This window comes from Opisthocomus hoazin, chromosome 2 (genome assembly GCF_030867145.1).
Source record: "Opisthocomus hoazin isolate bOpiHoa1 chromosome 2, bOpiHoa1.hap1, whole genome shotgun sequence".
NCBI classification, from domain to species: Eukaryota; Metazoa; Chordata; class Aves; order Opisthocomiformes; family Opisthocomidae; genus Opisthocomus; species Opisthocomus hoazin.
The window spans coordinates 95,792,165-95,812,429 of NC_134415.1; the positions used below are offsets into that span (position 1 = coordinate 95,792,165).

Genomic DNA, 20,265 nt, shown 5'->3' on the forward strand with positions numbered 1-20,265 from the left:
GTATTGTTTTCATTTATTGCAGCTGCCAGCAAAGTGCTGTCATTCTTTAACAAGGATACAAGGGGAGAGGTTCAAACTGTAACTTTTGATAATGATGAAGTAAAGAAAATCTTTTATGGAAGCTTCCACAAGGTAAAGGATTGATATCATGAATGTTGCTTTTGGAAATGCTGTTCTTTGAAACAAAAGAGAAGCAAGTAGAAGTCACAGTCAGTTATATCAAGGCTTTGTATAGTACTGTAAGTTGACATAGGGACTTGCAGATCGTGTAAAATAAGATCTCTGAAGTTGTAGCTCTTTTTTTTTTTTTACTGCGTTAAAGGCCTACTTTGAACCTATGTGACATTTGACAAGATCCTGTCAAGAATTTGTCAAGATTTTTTAAGTGGAGGGATAGATCTGAACAAGACATCATAGCCTGATTCCTGGCACATGAAAGAGGTAGAATAAAAGATAAATTGGAAAAAAAAAGAAGAAGGGAATTTGTGATGAGAAGAGATCTGGGCGGGAGTGTAGTGATCTGGAGTCATTCAGAGAAAAAGAAGATATAGCCATAGAAAGTAAGTAGCTATTGACTTACAGAAAAAAGCAGGGAACCAATTCGGGAAGCGATTAGCATATTGAATAAGATTTATATGTTTAACAAATATAATACATGCATGTATATGTATATATTTTGTATGTATGCGTGTGTATTGGTATACTTTTGGCTTAAATTCACTGGGCCTAAAAAAATATTTCAAAGTAATATTAACAGAGGAAGCAACAATAATGCCAGAGAGTCCATAAAAGGCCATATAACCTATTTGCAATTTAGAATGAAACTCATGATTTATGAGTTGTCAAATTGCTAGTGAAATCCTTACATGTTACTTCATGCTGCCAGGCTTCCTTACCTCTAGTCACAGGGAGTTGTTTGACTCAGGCTACAGATATTGCTAAAACACAATTTAAAAAATATTTTCCTGCTGTGTTAAGTGTATATGTCTAGGGCAAGAGAGAGAGTTGCAATTGCAACATTTTTGGTCAGCTGACATGCATATTCTCATCTTTTCATTAATCTACCTTCTGTTTAGTTTAGTGTTCTTCTGATGACTAAATATGGCTGGAGTATAAGATTTGTTTTCTTTACGATACCCTCTCCTGCATTGACTAGTCATTACCAACATCCCTTTGAGGTTATAGATAAGAGGTTGCCTCTGTCAACTTGCTGATACAGGAGGCCACACTGTCAACCTAACTCTGCTAAGCTGAAAGCAGGGAAAGCTAGCTGGTGCCAGCATAATGTTTTGTGACTTTATCTGTTTAAAACATGTATGACTACAAGAATCACACAGTATTATAAAAGCTATTGATTTTCTCAGAATTTGACAGAGGATAATTTCCCAAACTGCTTCTCTGTTATGTCCAATTATTCTTGTGTTTATAATTTATTTAATGGCTAATTATTTTTGCACATATGAAGAGATGTTTATGTCACTGGCTTTGTGACTAATGCTTATAAGTAGGCTTGGATCACACCTGCATTAGGCAGTCTCTGTTTTGTCCTTGGCATTTGGCTTTTTTCTTTTCTTTTTTTTTAATAAGTTAATAGGACAACTGAATTTTAAGGAAATAGGTTAATCTACTGGAGTGACAAAAACTGTCAGTAAAGGCTAGGATAGATATTGTTTTGGTGTAAAAGTTGAGTCATCATCCAGAAGTGCTGTTAAAACACAGAACAGCATGTAGCATACCTCATTTTAGATATCAGTGTGGGAGTTGACACTCCCCTACTCCAGGTCAGTGGTGTGGAGCTCTCTACATGCTGTCCTGCCAGCAGTCTGTTTTAACTGTCTGCTGCTAATGTAATTGACATTGAGCCATATTTTTCCTTGCAGTTCCTCTAAATGTGATATAGCTGAGCAGAATTAGCTGACAGCACTTGGAGTGAATCTCTGCTGATTTATCAGAGCAAATGGGGAACAACCTGCATCCCCGGCAACACTAGCGGTTATGTATAACTGTTCATTGCACTTGCTGGTGAAAAACAAGTACAGGGAAATAAAATCCAACATTTTGTATTATTTTAATAATAAAATACATGCATACATATGAACAGAAAGCAATCCTAAGATGCCAAATGATGTACAGGAGTAACAGCCACTTGCAAATTGTCTGAATGCTCTGGAACTATGTATTCTTGCTTCTGAGACTATTGCTTAGGCAAAAATGAGCCATGTATCAGTTTAGTACAATGTGTCATTCCTACTCTTTTTTTTTTTTTTCCAGAAAGGAAATAAAAGTTCAGATTTTGATAGTATTTAAAGTAACTGGAGTAGCCTTGATCTAAAGAGCTGTATTTGGAATTTTTCACCATGTAACTGAGCTGACTCCTCTGGATTCTCTCCAGGATGATTACTGAGATTGCTGTATAGGTCAGGTTGTTAACAATAGCATCTCAGGATTCCTCAGCTCATGTGCTGGGAAAGCCTTATGTATCAGCTGGGTTGATTAGCTCTGAATAAAGGATAGCAGTAGTTTCAGCTGGATAACAGAAGGAAAGTAAGATTAACACATTTCAGAAGATATTTTTGCAATTTGTCCTGCCATCCAGTTTCAAAGAAATGACAAATCTTTAGAATGCAAGAAGATGTTTTCCAAAATATCAAACATTTTTGTGGTTTTCGTTTGATGACTTACTGGCTCATTCGGTGAAGCACTATTAACTACACCTAACTGTGCAGTGAAATTTACTTTGGCATACTTGAACACTTTTGCGTATCATAGCCATGTTGAAAGCTGTTGAATCTGGCAAGTCCCATAGGAAAAATCCTGACTGCCTGAGACAGTCATTAAATTTATAACTGAATGTTGCGGAGAGACAGACAACTTCTACTTTCTTCTTCCTACCATGGTAGACTTCCTTTTAGATTGCAGTTTTGCAGTAGTTAGCCAAAGGAAATTCAATAATGAGTATATATCTTTGTGCTGATGTACATATGGGATAATAATTTGCTCAGCTTATTGATGTGGTTCATTTAGCAGTAGATCAGAACACCATCAAACTTTATCTTAGAAGGGTTCCAGAAGGAAAGATTAAAGCATGTTTTCTTGAAACCTCAGTGCCTTCTGGCACTGGAAATGGTCGGAAATGATGCTTTATGTTGGTGTGTTAGAAGCTGAAGAGAAAGTTTCTGTTAACATTTTGTTGAAAACAAAATGTAGCAGGATTGAATACAGAAATGTTTTGTTTACTGTAAACACTAAATGCATATTTTTATTAGATTTATGCTTGGACCATGAGATTCAGGCTGGAATTCAGAGCTGGCATTAAATCAGCAGTGAGCTGTCAATGACTTGGGAGAGCCCTGCTTATTTTTGGCTGCTGGAGTCGCTGCTTCTTTGGATAGATAGACAATGCTCAGCAGTCACTGCTGTTTGAACATTTTCAAACTGATGATTCTTTTCATAGAGTCGTAGAATGGTAAGGGTTGGGAGGGACCTTCAAGATCATCTGGTTCCAACCCCCCTGCCATGAGCAGGGACATCTTCCGCTAGACCAGGTTGCTCAGAGCTCCATCCAACCTGGCCTTCGACACTTCCAGGGAGGGGGCAGCCACAGCTTCTCTGGGCAACCTGTTCCAGTGTTTCACCACCCTCGTGATGAAGAATGTCTTCCTAATATCTAATCTAAATCTGCCCTCTTTCAGTTTAGAGCTGTTCCCCCTTGTCCTATCACTACACACACTTGTGAAAAGTCCCTCTCCATCCTTCCTGTAGGCCCCCCTCAGGTACTGGAAGTCTGCTATAAGGTCCCCCCGGAGCCTTCTCTTCTCCAGGCTGAACAGCCCCAACTCCCTCAGCCTGTCCTCGTAGGAGAGGTACTCCAGCCGCTTCCTAAATTTCGTGTGCAAATGAAAATGCAGTAGTATGCCTTTGCTATGCAGATGTCATTTGCTTTATTTAAGTTGTGACAAATACTTAACATTCCAGCAGAAGGACTTGCACATTGGGTAGCTTTCAGAATTAGTAAATGACATCTGCGATGAGTTTAAACTCTTTGATGCATTAGTTAACCTGTAAAATTTAGTCATATAATCAAATGACTGAGTATATGATGTATAAATGATAATGAATTTAAAATTTTGGCATGGTACTTCTTTTATTTTGTGGACAGTTTGCTAAATAATACCAAAATATACTTTGGACATACTCCATTATCTTTCCACTATTTTTTATTAGGTCAATGAACAATGTTGGGAATGTTAATTAAAAACCACTTGTGTACCACAGCACTGAGAATTAAACTGTGATGCCAACTGAATTTCAGATGACAAAAAATGAGGACAGTTTCAAAAGTCTTAATTCCAATTATGTAAAGCATAAGCACATAATGTTTAAAAAGTTTTAGATAAGCTGTGCTGATGCCTTGGAGACAACTCCACATGGGAAAATATTTAATATGGGAAAAAGAACAAATTCTCAGGAGATTGTTGAGGCACTTGTTGACTCAGGACATTTAAGGGAATCTCAGATTCAACTTTATGCCATTTTTTTCAAGCAGTCATCAAATGGCAATATGTTTCTGAAGGGCTACGTACTGTGATAACAGAGACTTTAAAACATAAATACATACTTCAAGGATTCTTTACTGCTGATTTTACTGCATTGATATTTAAACAATTGAATAGATGTTATAATGTTGTATGTAAAATATATGCAGAATGTAAGGTATGCAAAGCCACTGAAACCTTTCTGTTGCCTTAGGATGTTGTTCCATCAACTGCATATTAGATTTACTAAAATGTCAGACACTTGTTTCTTTCTTGGAGACTCCTGAATATCTTCTGTTTTCATTGATGTATAAGAAATTCACTTGCATAACATTTGCTATACGTGCTATAAATTTTTTGAATAGTAATCTTTGCTTCAATTTTGTTTGTTCTTCTGTTTAAGATTTTCTGTGTTTTCTCCAAATGCTTCATTATTTTCTCCTGGCAAACTTTCTCTCCCTTTGTTATGGTCATTCATTTCTCCCTCCTAAGTTTCCCTTATTTCCAGTAATTAATCTCTTCCTCTTCTTCCCTGTTTCCCCTTATGTTGGCATATGTTTTGTAGCCAAATTTCTCTCATGGAAATTTTCCTCTTGCATCTTCCATTATTTTGTCTTTTTTGGGGCAGGCTTCTCTGCTCACTCCCTGTATCTCAATGTAACTAATACCTCTGTTTGAGTCATCTGTGGAAACTGAACCCTGGATCTTTGGATCTGAAACAATCTACTCTCTGAACTACAGAGAGTCTACTAGCCAGTGGGCAGTAACAGACTCATAAACCTCTTGTGTGGTCCCAGCAGTCAGAAGAGGACAAGAAGAGCTTATATTAACTTCCTCTCAAAAAATCTTTTTATTTTTTACTTTTATGCCACCTCAAAGCAATTTTCAAGCAAGCTTTTTTGAATAGAACATTGTAGTTCAACTATTATATTAAATACTAATTCTTAGCTGTGCTTGTGTATTCATCTTCTTGATCTTCAACACATTTTAAAGAGGTTACTAGTGTCTTAGACTTTCCTTGAGTTTGAATTTTTCCAACAGTTGAAAGTAAAGCAGGATTACTAGGAAGAAAATTTAAGAGTATTACATAAATAGTGAAATACTGTTAAAGTATTAAAGTAAATATGCCTATGTGCCTTTTCTAAATATTACATTAAACTTTTTTTTCAGGTCCATATTGTTGTAACTTCATCGAATGTTAAGATTTACATTGACTGCAGTGAAATACTGGAAAAACCAATTAAGGAGGCTGGGAATGTCACAACTGATGGCTATGAAATACTCGGGAAACTACTGAAAGGCGACCGGAGATCAGCAACTGTAAGCAATAAAGATTAACCTGTTCCTTAATGCAAGCCCTTGAAATTTTCTGAGGAAAGAAGTTAGAGATGTAAGATTGGTTAAGGATTGCTAAGAAACCAGTATAGCACCCAAAGTTTTCAAGTGTCTGTACTGCAAGACCCTATATACTTAACTGAGAAATTTGGTCTTGATAGCTTCTCATTCTAGCAGAATTGCAAGAACAAAAATCTAATAGCTGAAAGTTGTGGTCAGGTAAATTCAAACAAGAGCAGAAATGTTTTTCTTTTAATAGAGAGAGCAGTTAGTCATTGAATCCATTTACTGTGGATTCTCTGTCACTGGAAACTTAAACGAAGATTGCTTGTGTTTTCTAAAAGACATACTCTAATGAACAGATTTTAATTCGGGCAAGTCCTATGGTCTGTCTTGTACTGGCTGATCAGACTAGTTCCCGCTGGCTTTATGATCTATAAAACTATAGTGAAAAAGTGGCTGCTGCTATGAAGGGAACACCAGTTATCTTAATGATTTAACTATACTTAATGTACAATCCTATTACCTGGGCTTCATATTAGAAGACTTAAGTCTGCAATCTGACCCGTGTGTGCAAACCCTAACGCCTGAAGAAGATTCTTGGTGCTCACCACCAAATGTTTGGTTGAATGTATCAAACTACAGGATCATAGCTCTTGGGTTGGAAAAAAAAGAGGAAACTGCTTTTACCACACTTAAGGTTCCCGTTTCAGCCTTTCTGCAGAACTTTCCTTGGTAATGTCAGTGGAAAGTTCCATACATGAATCTCTATTAATGTATGACCCCAGGACTGCAGTCCTTAGAGCATGTCCAAGAGTTTTTCAGTCAGATTTCACGTTGAAGTGCACAGGCACGCAGCTGATGTAGAAGTTCATCAGTATTATTCATGAAGTATTGCAAAATATTTCTTGAATCACTTTATTTGGTTAGCTGTTGTTCCAGAATAAGAGCAAGCATCAGTGCTTGAAGTTCTTGTAGTCTTATGTAGCCTTGGTTTTAAATTTTTTATTATTTCTAAATAATTTTTCTGTCAGTGTCAAAAAAGAAGTGAGAGTCTGAATGTTAAATACATTAGAAATAAATTGTTTCAGCAGTCATTTTTAACGCCACTAGATTTCATAAATAACATGTCTAGCATTTTTCAAGAGTCCTTTCTTTTACAGTTAGAGATCCAGAATTTTGACATTGTATGCAGTCCAGTTTGGACTAGCAGAGACAGATGCTGTGATCTTCCTTCTATGGTAAGCATAAATGAAGCAGAAGTAATTCAGAAAACAGTGATTAACAGCAAATTTAACAATATCAATATTAGCCTGGTACCATACCTCATACTGACAAGACATTTAAATCACAGTTGTCAGAGCAGCCAGTGCACAACACTGCATTTCATAGTTTTCTGTCTAAGGGAGAAAGATTGTGATATGCTAGAACTGAATCCCTTAGGAATGGCAGAAAAATGTCAGTTATATTTTCTATTTCAGTGATATTTAAGATCCTAGTTATTATAAATGGAACAGTTGTATTATTTTTCTATTTAATCTGTTCCTAGATTGGCATTCAAAAAGTATCTAGTTTATTCTTTGTCAGTGCAGCTGATTGTCTGATGGATATAAATATTAGAACAACAGAAATTGCATATGAATTTGATTTTGCCTGTGCCTCTGGTGTTAGTGTAGCATATAGCTCTCAGAGGAAATTTGCGAAAGATGTGAGAGGTCCTGCAGAAAGATTTGGAAACCACTGCTTAGCTGTGAGTTTTACTTGTACTTGAAAACAGGATAATAGAGAGTCTTGCTGTTATTGTTGTAGAAAAGTAAACTGCCACTGAGTACTTTTCTTTAAAAGGACAGTAATAGCTGCGATTGCATTTTCAGAGAGATGAAGCAAAATGCCCAGCTCTTCCAAATGCTTGTACCTGTACTCAAGACAGCGTGGGACCTCCAGGACCCCCTGGACCAGCTGTAAGGAACTATTTGCAATAGATGGATTTTCTGATTTTTAAATTTATGGAAGTAGTTTTGTGTTGATCTGTGGTTTTGTGAAATAAAGGTCAGTAAGAGAGAGAGTTTCTATCAATACATCCATAACATCATGGTAACGTGTTCCCCTTTCATCTTAGTTTAAAACACAGTTGGGCAGCTCCTTCCACCTCTACTTGTTTATATAATAATCCTTTTCCTGTATTTGCAATGTGATCTTTGTGAGTAGCTCCTCATTGTTTGATAGGTTGAAAGAATCTGGCCCTATCTCAGCTGTCTTGCGCTTCACATACAAAATATTTTTAATGGACTGTGCAAATATTTTTCCTAAATACAGAGTCAGGATTTCATTTTAAGGAAAGATTCTTTACTCTGTCAGGGAAATAAATTAGTTACTCCCTTTTTTTATGTGGAGAGACAGTAATCTATGGAATGGATATGCTCCTACCAATTGCTTTGAATATAAGGGAATTATACTCAGCCCAATAGTCCTACTTTGAAGCTATCAAAAATGCTGCATGAGGAATCTGAAGCCCAGTTAAGTTGTCTGGCAGTCTACTAGAGAGGTATCCAGAGATTTTGATGAATATAAATTGAAGAAGTTTGTATCTACAGAGACAAAAATGACAATAGTTCTTCTTGGGCTGAATTGGCAAGGCTGAAGCTAATGTAGTTTACCTGAGTTTCTGACACATCTTTTATTCTAGTCCTCTTCTTAGCAGAGTGATCTATATACTGCAAAGCTTAGGGCTTTCACATAAAGAATTTGACAAAGAGGATTCATATTGCACACCAGTATGATGTACCCTTGCTTTCCCTGTATGAAATAAATTTTATTTCCAAATATTACATTTAGGGTGGCCCAGGTGCTAAAGGTCCCAGAGGTGAAAGGGGTTTGACTGGATCATCTGTAAGTATCTTTCTGGAATACATCTATACTGTTGCTACACGCTTACCTGTGTGAAAATTTGTATGCTTAGTTCTATGGCGAGCTAAAATGGAGATTAAATATTTAGTTGGAAATATGCCAGTATGTTATTTGTGTGCAGCCTACTTATTTGAGACTATATATATACAGCCTGTGTATATTCATAGCCTCAAAGGCATTGACGGCACATCAGGAAACTAGAGTATGTGTGTCAGGGTGTTAATACACGCTCTGCAGCATTGTTGTACTTTTCTCTGTACAGAGGAGACAGCTATACTTCTAATTAACACTGCAAGAAGGCGTATATTGGCCTGAGACTGCCAACATGAATCACAGAATAGCTTAAGAAAGGATATGCCACTTGGATAACTGTTTCCACACTTGTTCTGAAGTAATAAATGTATCTCCAGGCTTCTGACTTACCCTAAGTATCTAACCCAAAGGATTTTGCAGTTACAAATCTAAGAAGGGGTTGTAATTTACAACCTTGTTTTAATTTTCTGTTTTAAGGGGCCACCTGGTCCTCGTGGCGAGACAGGTCCTCCTGGTCCTCAAGGTCCGCCAGGTCCACAGGGCCCCAACGGGCTGTCAATCCCAGGAGAACCGGTGAGTGGCCGTTTTGAGTGTGGGTGGTACAGTGTGTGGAGTCAGAGCTGTCCATGGGATTGGTCTTGGGAAGAGGGTAGCAGCTTTGCCCTAACATTTGTTTTTCTCTGCAACATAGTAGTATTATGAAACAAGTCTCTTTCAGAAACAAGTCTCTTCCAATACAATAGCATTTTCTATCCTGAATGTTACATGTGCTTAGGGGATGTCTGTGAAGGGACAGTGTCTAAACACTGTAATGTACATTGTGCTACTCCGTTTTGTCTCTTACAGCTTTTCTGTAGACTTGCTAGGCCTTAAAATTTGAGGACTCAAAACTATCAAACTGTGGTGCATGAAAATTAAGCATACAATATTACTCTGAACATTTCTCATGGAATTACGTGTCCAACTTCTGTTTTCTGAGCTTAAATCAGTAGCTGAAAGTTGAGAGACGCAGTGAGCCCTTTTTTCCTAGGGGGCTTTCCAGGCAAAAGCATTCATGTTTTAGCGAGAGGCTACTTCTGATTTCGCATACATGCCTTCAAAGCCAGAGTAACTCTATTAACTCTGATGAAGTTTCACCAGATTTGGGCTTTTAGAGCAGATAGCATAGGTAACCCTTTGTCTATATTCAGAGTGTATTAAGACTACTTTTGCCATATTTTAATAAATAATCACCCCAAAAGCAGGAATATGATTTTGATGTTTCCTGTTCAGGAATAGCTTGAATTTTAATGTAATTTGGAGCTTTTTGTATGAAGTCTTTGATTAAAATATAAAGTTCATGAAAACAAATAATACAATTGGTGTCTGACTGCACACTGTCTCATTTTGCATTTGAAACCACGTTACCTTCTCAGTCTGTAATGTAATTTGGGAAATGGAAAACAAAATGTGCTTTAGCATTAGGTACACCTTCTGTTTTGTAAGGACAATGTAGAAAGATTTTTTTAACCAGCATAGATGCTGTTCAGTTTTTTGTTATATACCGGGAGGAAAAACTTCATCAAGATGGCCTAGAGGTGCCAAACAGCAAGTAAGGCCAAACACAGTGATTTTAAATATGGAATACAATAAATACTATTATTTGTTATATTCAGTTTGAAAACATTTGATGAATGAAAGCACCAGCAAAACCAAATAATTCTTGGAACGTCTCATTAGTTAACAATATTAGAGCACCACTTTTTGAGTCATATAATTACATTTTTCACGTTAATTGCAATTCACATTGCCAGGCTATGTTTACAAATGGTTCAATTGTTTGTGCCATCAACAGTTATTAGTGCTGGATTATCATGCAAGCCATTGTGGAAAATAAATATTATATTGTCAGATTTAGCTTGTGTGGATTTAGACTATGCATTTATACTACAGCGCTGTAGTATATGTGTAATGTAAGCAAGTTGTGAAAGGCATTACATTGCTTCTTTATATGCTCTTGCACCATGAGTTAGAGAGAAACAGTGATACTTTACAAAGACTGAACTTCTACCTTTCTTGAGCGCAGACAGCTCCATTCAGCAGCTGAGAAAGATAAGGGAGGTTGGGAGAAAGCACGTAACCCTTCCCTGCTTTCCTGCTTACGAAGACATTGATATCAGTCTCTCTTACTGAAAAGTCTGTGTTACTTCCTTACCAAAATATGTCCCCCTTCCAAATGTCTGTTTGTCTGTGTTTTTAGTATAAATCAAAGTCATCCTGCATTTGCAGATGCTTATGAGGTGATCAGTACTGGTTCAGTTAAGAGATATAAGTGTCTTGGTTTATTCCAGAATCATAGAATCATAGAATCATTTAGGTTGGAAAAGACTTTTCAGATCATCTAGTCCAATCATAAATAATAATGCATAGTTGGCTTATGAATTCCTTAATTTAGGTATCTTGCAGGAATTATTTCATGCCCATTTACAAAAATTAGTTATTTTGCTGATGTATTCTATAATTCAGATTCTATAACAATAATTTATGAAAATTATAGGGTCGTCAAGGAATGAAAGGTGATGCTGGCCAGCCTGGACTACCAGGACGATCGGTAAGTCGATCTTTGGACAAGATTATGTCATTTTATACTTTTCATGATGTGGATTGGCTGCTGGACATCTGCCTTTGACATGACTAGGAGTCATGGGCTCTTCTCATACCTTCATAGGCTATAGTTTTGGAAACATAATTATCTTACACTTAGGAGTTTGAAATGTAGGAAATAGTAAGCCATTCAAAACAGCAAGAGTGAAAGAACAACTGTAGTGAGTTAAGCCAGATATCCATCTGGATAGTTGCGAATGCACAGGGGCAGACCATTGGATTAGGAAAAGTGCACTGATAACTCCCCAGGAAGGTCTCTCAACTTCTGACCACCTGCAGTTAAATGTCTTCCTAAAACAGAGGTTGCACAACCTTTGCTGAACCCTTCTTCAGCAATGTTGTCTAATTGCTTTTTACTTTTGGAACTCAAATGATCTTGGGACATTAAGTGTATGCTTTCTGAAAGAAGAAATTAATATTAGATTTCACTTACTTGCAAGTTTCTCTATTGTAAACTAGGATTAGGTTTTGACAATAAAAAATAAGGCATCTTTTTTGTAATCAGCCAGATTTGAATAATCAATAATCTAAGGTCATTGATCTGCATGTGTGGAGATATAATTAATATTACTTGTTTACTATATTGTCCTTGATTTTACTGCAGATATGAAGACTGTATGGGAGGTGCTTGTAGATTTAGTTTCGTGTATCAGATAAGGTCAGTCATGAACCAAGGGCCTAGTATTCTTTAACTGTTTTTTTAGTCCTTGTAAACCTAGTAATGTACATTTAGGAAGTAATAATGTCCTGTACAAAGCAGTGCTACATTTTAGCTTAGAGTGAGATTAGGCAGAAAAAGGAGAAGAACATGACAACATGATACAAGTCTATTCAATATCCAACTCCTACAACAGTGCTACTGATCCTACAGAGTGTTAAGGGATTAGCTGACATTTGTAAGTCATGCTTGTAAAGGCAATAAACCAGATATATCTGTTTTATGGGAACAGTATTGCAAATTGTATTTTAAGTTGAATTACGACCTGATAAGGAAATGGAAGTAAAAAGTAGAGTTAGAGTTAAGACTTTGTATTATGTATATAAAATAAATGGTTTCTCCTAAAGGTTTGTTTTATTTTTGTAAATGTGAAAAGCAACATTGAATACAGATATTTAAATGTGTGCATAAATACTTAGATGATTAGAATAGCATTGAACTTTGTTCTGTTGTTGATACCGTTTATCATTCCTTTTCCCTCTAGGGAACTCCAGGTTTACCTGGTCCACCTGGACCAGTGGGACCTCCAGGCGAAAGGGTAAGGTTTCCTCAGTTTATTTTCTGAAAAGACCGCATAATGGTTTTTTAATTATTATTTTTTCCCTTCTTTATCCTATCTTTTTGTTTTCAAATGCTTTTTCAGAAGGAGTCCTTTTATCACTATCCAACCTAGAAAGATAAAAGTGGAAGGACTGGAAAAACCTGGGGGTGAAAACCTCCCCAGATAGCTGTAGGGTAGCCAGATAATTTCTGTAAAAGTTTCCCTGGTCACCCTTCTGACTAGGTGCTCAGATGCCTGCACCCGTAGAGCCGTGTGTCCACGGAGCAGAGCTCTGCTGAGGTATTCATCCCACTGTCTTCTACACACAGTTGCTGCTGCAGGGGATCCCTATGAAACTCTGCTTGTCTCAGCGTCTGGGAGATGTCATGTCTGTAAAGAATCTGTCTGTACCATTCTCACTGTGAAAGTCAAGTTTGCTCCTTAGCCTTTGCTGATCTGGAACTAAAAACTTTTACTTCAATGGGGGATTCTGAAATGTCTTCATAATGAAGGGCATGCACCCAGGTATTTCATTGTGGAGTTGTTGCAATCCCTTTCTTCTAATATGGGATCAACTGAGTGAATCTCTTTTGTCTTCACAGTGGCATATCCCCTTTGAGATGACTGAAGCAATGACATACCTTTACAGTCAGAATTAATAGCTGATATATGCATTTATAGTTATCCTTTAGTGGAAATTGATAGCCAGAAATGAAAACAGACCACCATGTGATAGCCAGTTGCCAAAGAACATACCATGGGATTGGTGGGTGGAACATTAATGTTAATTTGTGAACGCTGTGTTAGATTTTTGAAATGGGATTTCTCAACATCTCTTCTTGCAATGGAAGTATCTGAGAAGGAGGTTGTTCTTCAGTTTTCCTCAGATTTTCCAGCTAATCTGTGAGTGAGAGAACAGCAAAAAGGGAGATTTTGCTCCTCTGGGATAGAACAAATTTCCTTCTTAAAAATGTTGAGAGAGACTCATTCCATCTTCAGTTAATCAACAGCAGCTGAACATCTAAATAGGCTGAAGGTCACTGTTTCATAGTCTTCTCTAGCATTAGTTGTGATAGCTATTTTTCTAACTTACATTGTGGATCGGTGTTAAAATATATGCTAGTAGTAATCAGGAGTATTGCAATTACATAATCTTAAAGGCCATTTTAATCAGGCGACAATCTTAGGTTACTGTCTAATCATGCTTTTGTTTTTGAGTAGGGTTTCACAGGAAAAGATGGTCCCACAGGTCCCAGAGGCCCACCAGGACCAGTGGTAAATATAATTTTGTCTTTGATATACTCTGAAATAAGAGACCTGAGCCAAGAGAGTGCAACATTAACTTTTTCAGTTTCTGTCACATATGAAATGGATTTTCTGTTTAATATCCTAAATGGAGCTGGGAAACTCTCATTATGAGGTGAGTGGACACCTGTGTAAAGCATGTGTTCACAAACATGTTTTGAAACTGATATCAGCCAGTGTAAATAAGGGAAGAACCAGTTTACCTGGTTCTTTAGGCATGATCTTTAAATGCGTAGCTAGATCTACTGAAACCAATCAGCTTATTACTTGTAGTCTGGTGAAAACAAATGCTGTTAATACAAGTTTTTCCTGACAAGAGTATCTGAGGATTAGTTATTGCTTAAAAAGCTACTTCATCGTGTTTTGTGAGACCATATTAGAAAAGGTGCTGGTTGTTAGAAAAAATCACATCATGCTGGATCAGACAGCCCGAGATAGGCAGGTGGCTGCAGCTCCATGTTACCAGGCCCTACCAGCAGAGAGACAGAAGATGTATTCCAAGTAGGCAGACATACACAGAGCACACATTTATACCATGTATATGCATATAGACAGGAGTCGCTAGGGCAGGGTATTATTTGGACTGCCCCCGCTCCCCCACAATTGTCTTTCGTGTGCTCCTTTGTGGGTGTGCAGATGAGCTTTTCTCACATAATGTAGCTCGGATCTTTTATTTGTTCACATTAATCTGGTATCATTAGAATTTTTATGGACTTCTTGTTGTGGACTTCTACATGGATCGCAGACCTTCTGGATGAAGTTGGAAGGCCAGACTGTCTTGTACTCCTTTAGGAATCTGTCATTGAGTGATACCGAAAGCATGTAGACAGTCTCTGTGTCTGTAGATTCAGAAATGCCTGTTACACTCTAGTGTTTTGTAAAAGGACACATTTCCATGAAGAAACAAACTGTTTTTTTCCTGAAGAAAATTTTCAAGCCTGATATGTACCTAACAGATAAAAACCACCTGATAGGAGCCATTTTCAGTATTGCCTTGCACTCAATACAATAACACATTTCTTATGAGAACTTAGGCCGTTGTAGATTTCCACAATTCACTTTACATGTCTTCTGCTGTAGGGTGCCCCAGGAGTTCCAGGAGTTGCTGGCCCAAGTGGAAAACCCGGGAAGCCAGGAGATCGTGGGACACCAGTAAGATAATGATATACTTATAGTATCAAATTTAAAATTACAGTCTGCTGATGAATATAAGACCTCTCCTTGCTCTGAATACTTGTCTTGCACTTATGACAGTGGTTAGCGCAGTGGAGCTGACCTAAGACCACAAGCCTTTTTTTCAAACAATTTTATTTTTACAGTGTGTCATTTTGCTGAATTTAATAGTTGAGGCTGGAAATTGTGGTCTCTGGTTTCCACTAAAAAGATTGTAGGCTATTACGTGCCAAGACATGTATTCCTACACTGCGTAAGCATGAAGAAATGGGTCAGCAAAATGGCTGGAAGGTCTTTATATTTGTGTGTGTGTAGTAAAGAAGTAGTATGCTGCTGAAGGTGGACAATCTTTAATAATATTACATAATCACTTCTGTTTTGCAAACGTTTTGGTTTTTTTAAAATGTGATCTCAAAATTATTTGGGGGTAGTTTCTGTGGGTTCTTTTCAAACCTTTAAAGTGCATCCTGAATAGGAAGAAAGAGCAGGAGGTGCTGCATTCTACCAACAGTTTCAGGAAAAATTTGAATTGATTCATTTATAGGATTTCTGAGAAATTATGTCTGAGTCGGGGGTGGAGACAACAATTGAAGTGGGAAGTCATTCATTACTTGTACCTGATTATCTGGCAATCAGCCAGAATTTTCCATCCTGTTTCAATGTTATTGTATGTATGAGAGCTGGATAATTTGGAAGACTCCAGGCTTTGCAGGCTGGGCAGCTTGATGGTTATGAAGTGGAAGTTCCCAGGAATACCTGGAAGCTGGGCCATTTTCTCGTACACACGTTGAATTCAGTCTGCATTTGCCAGCCTATAAATCCCATTTCTTATAGCGCTAGAGGACTTTGAGTGTCTTAGGAAAGCTTTCCTGCCTTTAGACATACATTGCTAATGTGATATTCCTGTCAGGTCAGATGCTTGACAGATATAGCTGGGGCACAAGGTGCTGTGGTTTGTTCCCAAGTAAGCTTCAAACTGCCAGGTGTATCCAAGTCTTCCTTCAGCTGGGACACTGGATAGTTGACCCAGTTTAGCAGCAGAGATCTTCTGCAGGTAAATAACATGCATATAGGGAAATTCGAGTACAAGCCCAGTTTCAGTGCTTTTGCAAAATAAGGCAGTCAACTCCTGTCCAAGCACCATGTGTAAGTTCTCCTACGCTCTAATCTTAACAGTTCCTTTCAGTGAGAAATAGATTTTTTTCCCCAGTTACTGCACTTTCTTGTAATGTGACACTGTGCTTCATATTTACCATTTCTTCTGTTTCTAGAACAGATCCCAGCAGGAATTCTGGCTTGCACCTTGCACAGATGTTTTATCTAACTGCTGGTGGACAGAATTTCAACACTTCCCTTTGTGTCCTGTATCAGAATTGCCAAAGGTGCAACCTAATGGCCAGATGCAACTTGCAGTGTCCTGAATCATAGTTCAGGCCTGCCTGAATTGGTAACTTCCTGTCCTGGAGAAACATAACGAGGCTTCACATTGCCTCTGGTAGATACAAGGACTAAATAATTTTTGACCACATCTTCCCTTTTTTAATTCTACTTGAACAATCTGTGTTGTTGGTACTATGCAGTGCAAGTCAGGTGGTAGACCCCTACACAGCAAGGAACATCCCAGGCAAAAGATACACAGTTACATGCAAATTATGAGGAGCCTTTGTGTTGCGAAGACGTTCCCAGTCAATGCAGTCAATGGGAGCTCTTTCCTGATGTGCTAAAAGCTGCCAATGTGCTAAGCTGAGACAGACCACACCACAAATGTGGCTGTAAACATTTCCCTACTTCGATGTGTACTTATACTAGAACAAGTTGACTCTTGAAACATTAACTGAATTTTCATGGAAATAGGAAATTTGACTTTATAATCTGCTTATAAGTACTTCCAAGAGAAACTAATGTGTTTTTTCTGGTGTATTGACAAAATGACCAAGAAAGGAACAGTAAGAACACAAATGAGTTAGTATATCTATTTAAAATTGAGCACTGGCAATCCTAGAGGAAACTAATAGATCTGGTTTCTGTCTGGTCAGAGAGTGAGTATTTTGTAGTAGTCCATACATGTAGGGTAACAGCCATCAAAGGTAGGAAAGAGTCATTAAACTAAGAAACGTGATAGGAAATAGAAGATCTTGAACTATCAGAGAAGACAAGTTCTAGTACTGTCGTTTTATAGGTATGAGAGTGAAAAAGGTAATGGATGCGTATGCAGACTATGTCGTCTTAAGGTGGAGGTGTCTTGTTCATAAAACAGACTGTGACAACAGGGTCTGACTTTGTTGATCTAGAAGGTCCCCAGGAAATAGCGAAAGGCGTTTATGTTTTATATATAAGATGCTGTTAGACTGATGCCTCCAGGACCAAGCAGCCTGTGAAAACCTTCAGAGGGTAATTCCAAGCACAGAAGGGAGATGTGTGTTGTGAGTGAAATGCAGTTTTCCAAGTGTTTTCCATTCTCTGATGCCATCTATGCAGACATCCTAGATGAGGTCTCAAAAAGACGCCGCTTTGGGAGCAGAGAACTGGTGGTTCTTGTGGGGAGCAAACATTCTTTTGGGGAAAACAATTGAGCGCATTATCTTTTAAAGTAAAAATAGCAAAACTTCCTTTGTTTTGTCCTCCTTCAGCTGTAGAATTTTGCTGCAGCCCCAGCCTTCATCCCACAGCTCAGAAAAATCCCACATGCAGCACAAACTAACTTTTCCTCACACTGACCCCAAGTAACTCCCTCATTGCAGGATATCAACAAAACAGAATGTCAGCAGCAGCTGCTGCTTCTCCAAATGCTGGCAAGCAGTTGACTAAATTGCACGGTTTTCTCTATTAAAAGAAAATAAATTGAAATTTAAGAAGAATATAACCAAGTGGGTGGAAGACGCAAATAGCAACTCAGTAATTGCAGTTGTAATTACGTTTTGGAAATCATGCTTCTAAAATATCCAGGTGGAAGATGAGACTTTGTTGTTAACATAGCCAGTCAGCCTCTAATCTTCAAATTTTAAGATTAGTTAGGAATAGCCTACACATTTCCAGTCACAAGGCTAAATCACTGTATCTTTGCAAGGTCACAAGCTGAAGAATGAGGCTTATTTGATTTCAATGAATTGTAAAGTTGACTATGTATCATTTATAATGAAGGAATGGCCTTAGCAATTTTCTGGCTGGGGAACCTTTGTTGGCAATACTTTGGAGCAAAGTTGTGCTTTTGTTACCAGAGCACCTTCCGGTCCTACCAACATTGCTTGTGGCTGAATACAGCCTGAAGAGCTTTTCTTAACCAGTCAGCAAAACCATTTCCAGAAACAGTATATAGGATTTGAACATTTTAAGTTTGCTTCTTTTTTTTTCTTTTCTGTGCAAAGTTCTGGTGTGTGAATGCACTAGCATGTGAATTAATTGGAACAGGGCATTTTAAGTAATTATTAAAATACAACTGGGACAGTAGACCAGAAATCTGATTTGTAATGCTTGCACTTACCTAGTGAATAAACAAGACAACATGCTGCATGATTTGCTTCTGGTCAAAACAATACAAGGGTGTACCATGAAAGCCTTAGAAACAATGAAAATTAGAATGAGCAAGTATTATAAATATGTAGTCAGCAGATAATTTAAAATGAATATGCTTTCAGAAAATAGCAAAAAGTTGCCAAGTTTCAAACAGAAAGAGAAGCACTAAATTATTTGTTGGTGTTTGTTCCCCCATGTTTTCATGTTATAGACTAGTGCAAGTGAAAAACCTGCAATTCTATTCAATGGATATTTCAGACAGATGTGACAGTTTATGACTGAGATGTTAATGTCTGTTGAATTGAGAGCCATATTACATCTCTTTTAGAGCTTCAGTACATCAGTATTTACCCCAATGTTAATTATTGGACAATGACAGATAGATACATCATATTTTCCTCATGGTTTTAATTGTTACAGTTTATTTATGTTGTTATGGCATTTACAAGTCCATGGTCTGCTTCAGCATGGGGCTGTGCTAAGTTAAAACTAAAAGGCAGACTTTTTCCCTGTGGACTTCACAGAGTAGTAAAAGATACAGAAGAAAGAGTGAAGGACAGAAGGGAAAGAATTTTCATTGATTCGATGGGTATATTGTGTACATATTAGTAACTGTCTTATCGGTGGCATAATTTATTCCAGTTGCAGATTTATGGTGTGGCCATTCTAAATCTTTCTTTTGAGTCTGTATGATTAATTTTGCGTGAACCGTCTGTTATGCATGATGCAAATGTACCGTATGGCACTGATGGATGTACACTGATGGACAGTAACTCACTGATGGATGAGCTGCCTCATATTTTCTGTGGCATGTCATGGGGTAGGTGTATACAACACTGCTGCAGAACAGCTCAGAGAGAATAGCAACTTCACACCCTGACACACCCCATGGGAATTTGTTTGCCCAAAACCTTGGAGGAAGTCTATGAAACAGTGCTGCTGCATTTGAATTGTATCCGCTGTGACCTCAGTGGACAGATTTGTTGTCTCATGTTGTTGAAATTAATTGCGGGTACTGTAGGAATGTTATGAAAAACAGCCGCGGCCCACACTTAGCCTTTGCTTTGTTAACGGTGATAAACAGGCTCCTTAAAGAAATACTGCGACGTAAAAAACAGTAATACTTATGATGTATGTATAACTACGTGGAGAGCTGTGCAGAGGAGCAGATGGCCAAACTGGCCTTTCACCTTTGAAATACGCCTTACGTCCAAGTAGTAATTTAGTCTATGAGTGAAAATCTATTTGAACTCATGCTAGCCCCTTTTTGCTTAACTAATGAAGCTCCTGTGCTCTTTGGACGCATTCTGGCAGGTGAGTTTACAACAGATTTTTTTCAAGGAATGAGCTGTGGCCTAACACTAAAGTCACTTGTAAAACTCAGACTGGCCACTTCAAGAGCCAAACTTTTGGCCAAAGTTTTGTTTCTAATGCCCTGGAATTTGGCACTCGTGGCATTTGTCACAGTGAGTATTCAAGAGCATTGGAAGGTGTGTTCATAATGGCTTCCTAAGCAGGTCTTGCAGTAAATGCAGTCTTGATTTCTTTTTTTTCTTTTGTGT

At 37.8% G+C, this 20,265-nt stretch overlaps 1 protein-coding gene across 9 annotated transcripts in view; it reads left to right on the forward strand.

The window, feature by feature from the left end:
- COL12A1 (collagen type XII alpha 1 chain) overlaps positions 1-20,265 on the forward strand; it is a 106,385-nt gene that overhangs the window by 77,206 nt on the left and 8,914 nt on the right. For all 9 annotated transcript variants that reach the window (XM_075414504.1, XM_075414498.1, XM_075414497.1 and 6 more), the window contains 10 exons: positions 23-132; positions 5,706-5,855; positions 7,034-7,111; positions 7,745-7,831; positions 8,706-8,759; positions 9,288-9,383; positions 11,347-11,400; positions 12,656-12,709; positions 13,934-13,987; positions 15,098-15,169. In XM_075414504.1, coding sequence (XP_075270619.1) covers positions 23-132; positions 5,706-5,855; positions 7,034-7,111; positions 7,745-7,831; positions 8,706-8,759; positions 9,288-9,383; positions 11,347-11,400; positions 12,656-12,709; positions 13,934-13,987; positions 15,098-15,169 — 809 coding nt within the window. The remainder of the gene's footprint in view (positions 1-22; positions 133-5,705; positions 5,856-7,033; positions 7,112-7,744; positions 7,832-8,705; positions 8,760-9,287; positions 9,384-11,346; positions 11,401-12,655; positions 12,710-13,933; positions 13,988-15,097; positions 15,170-20,265) is intronic.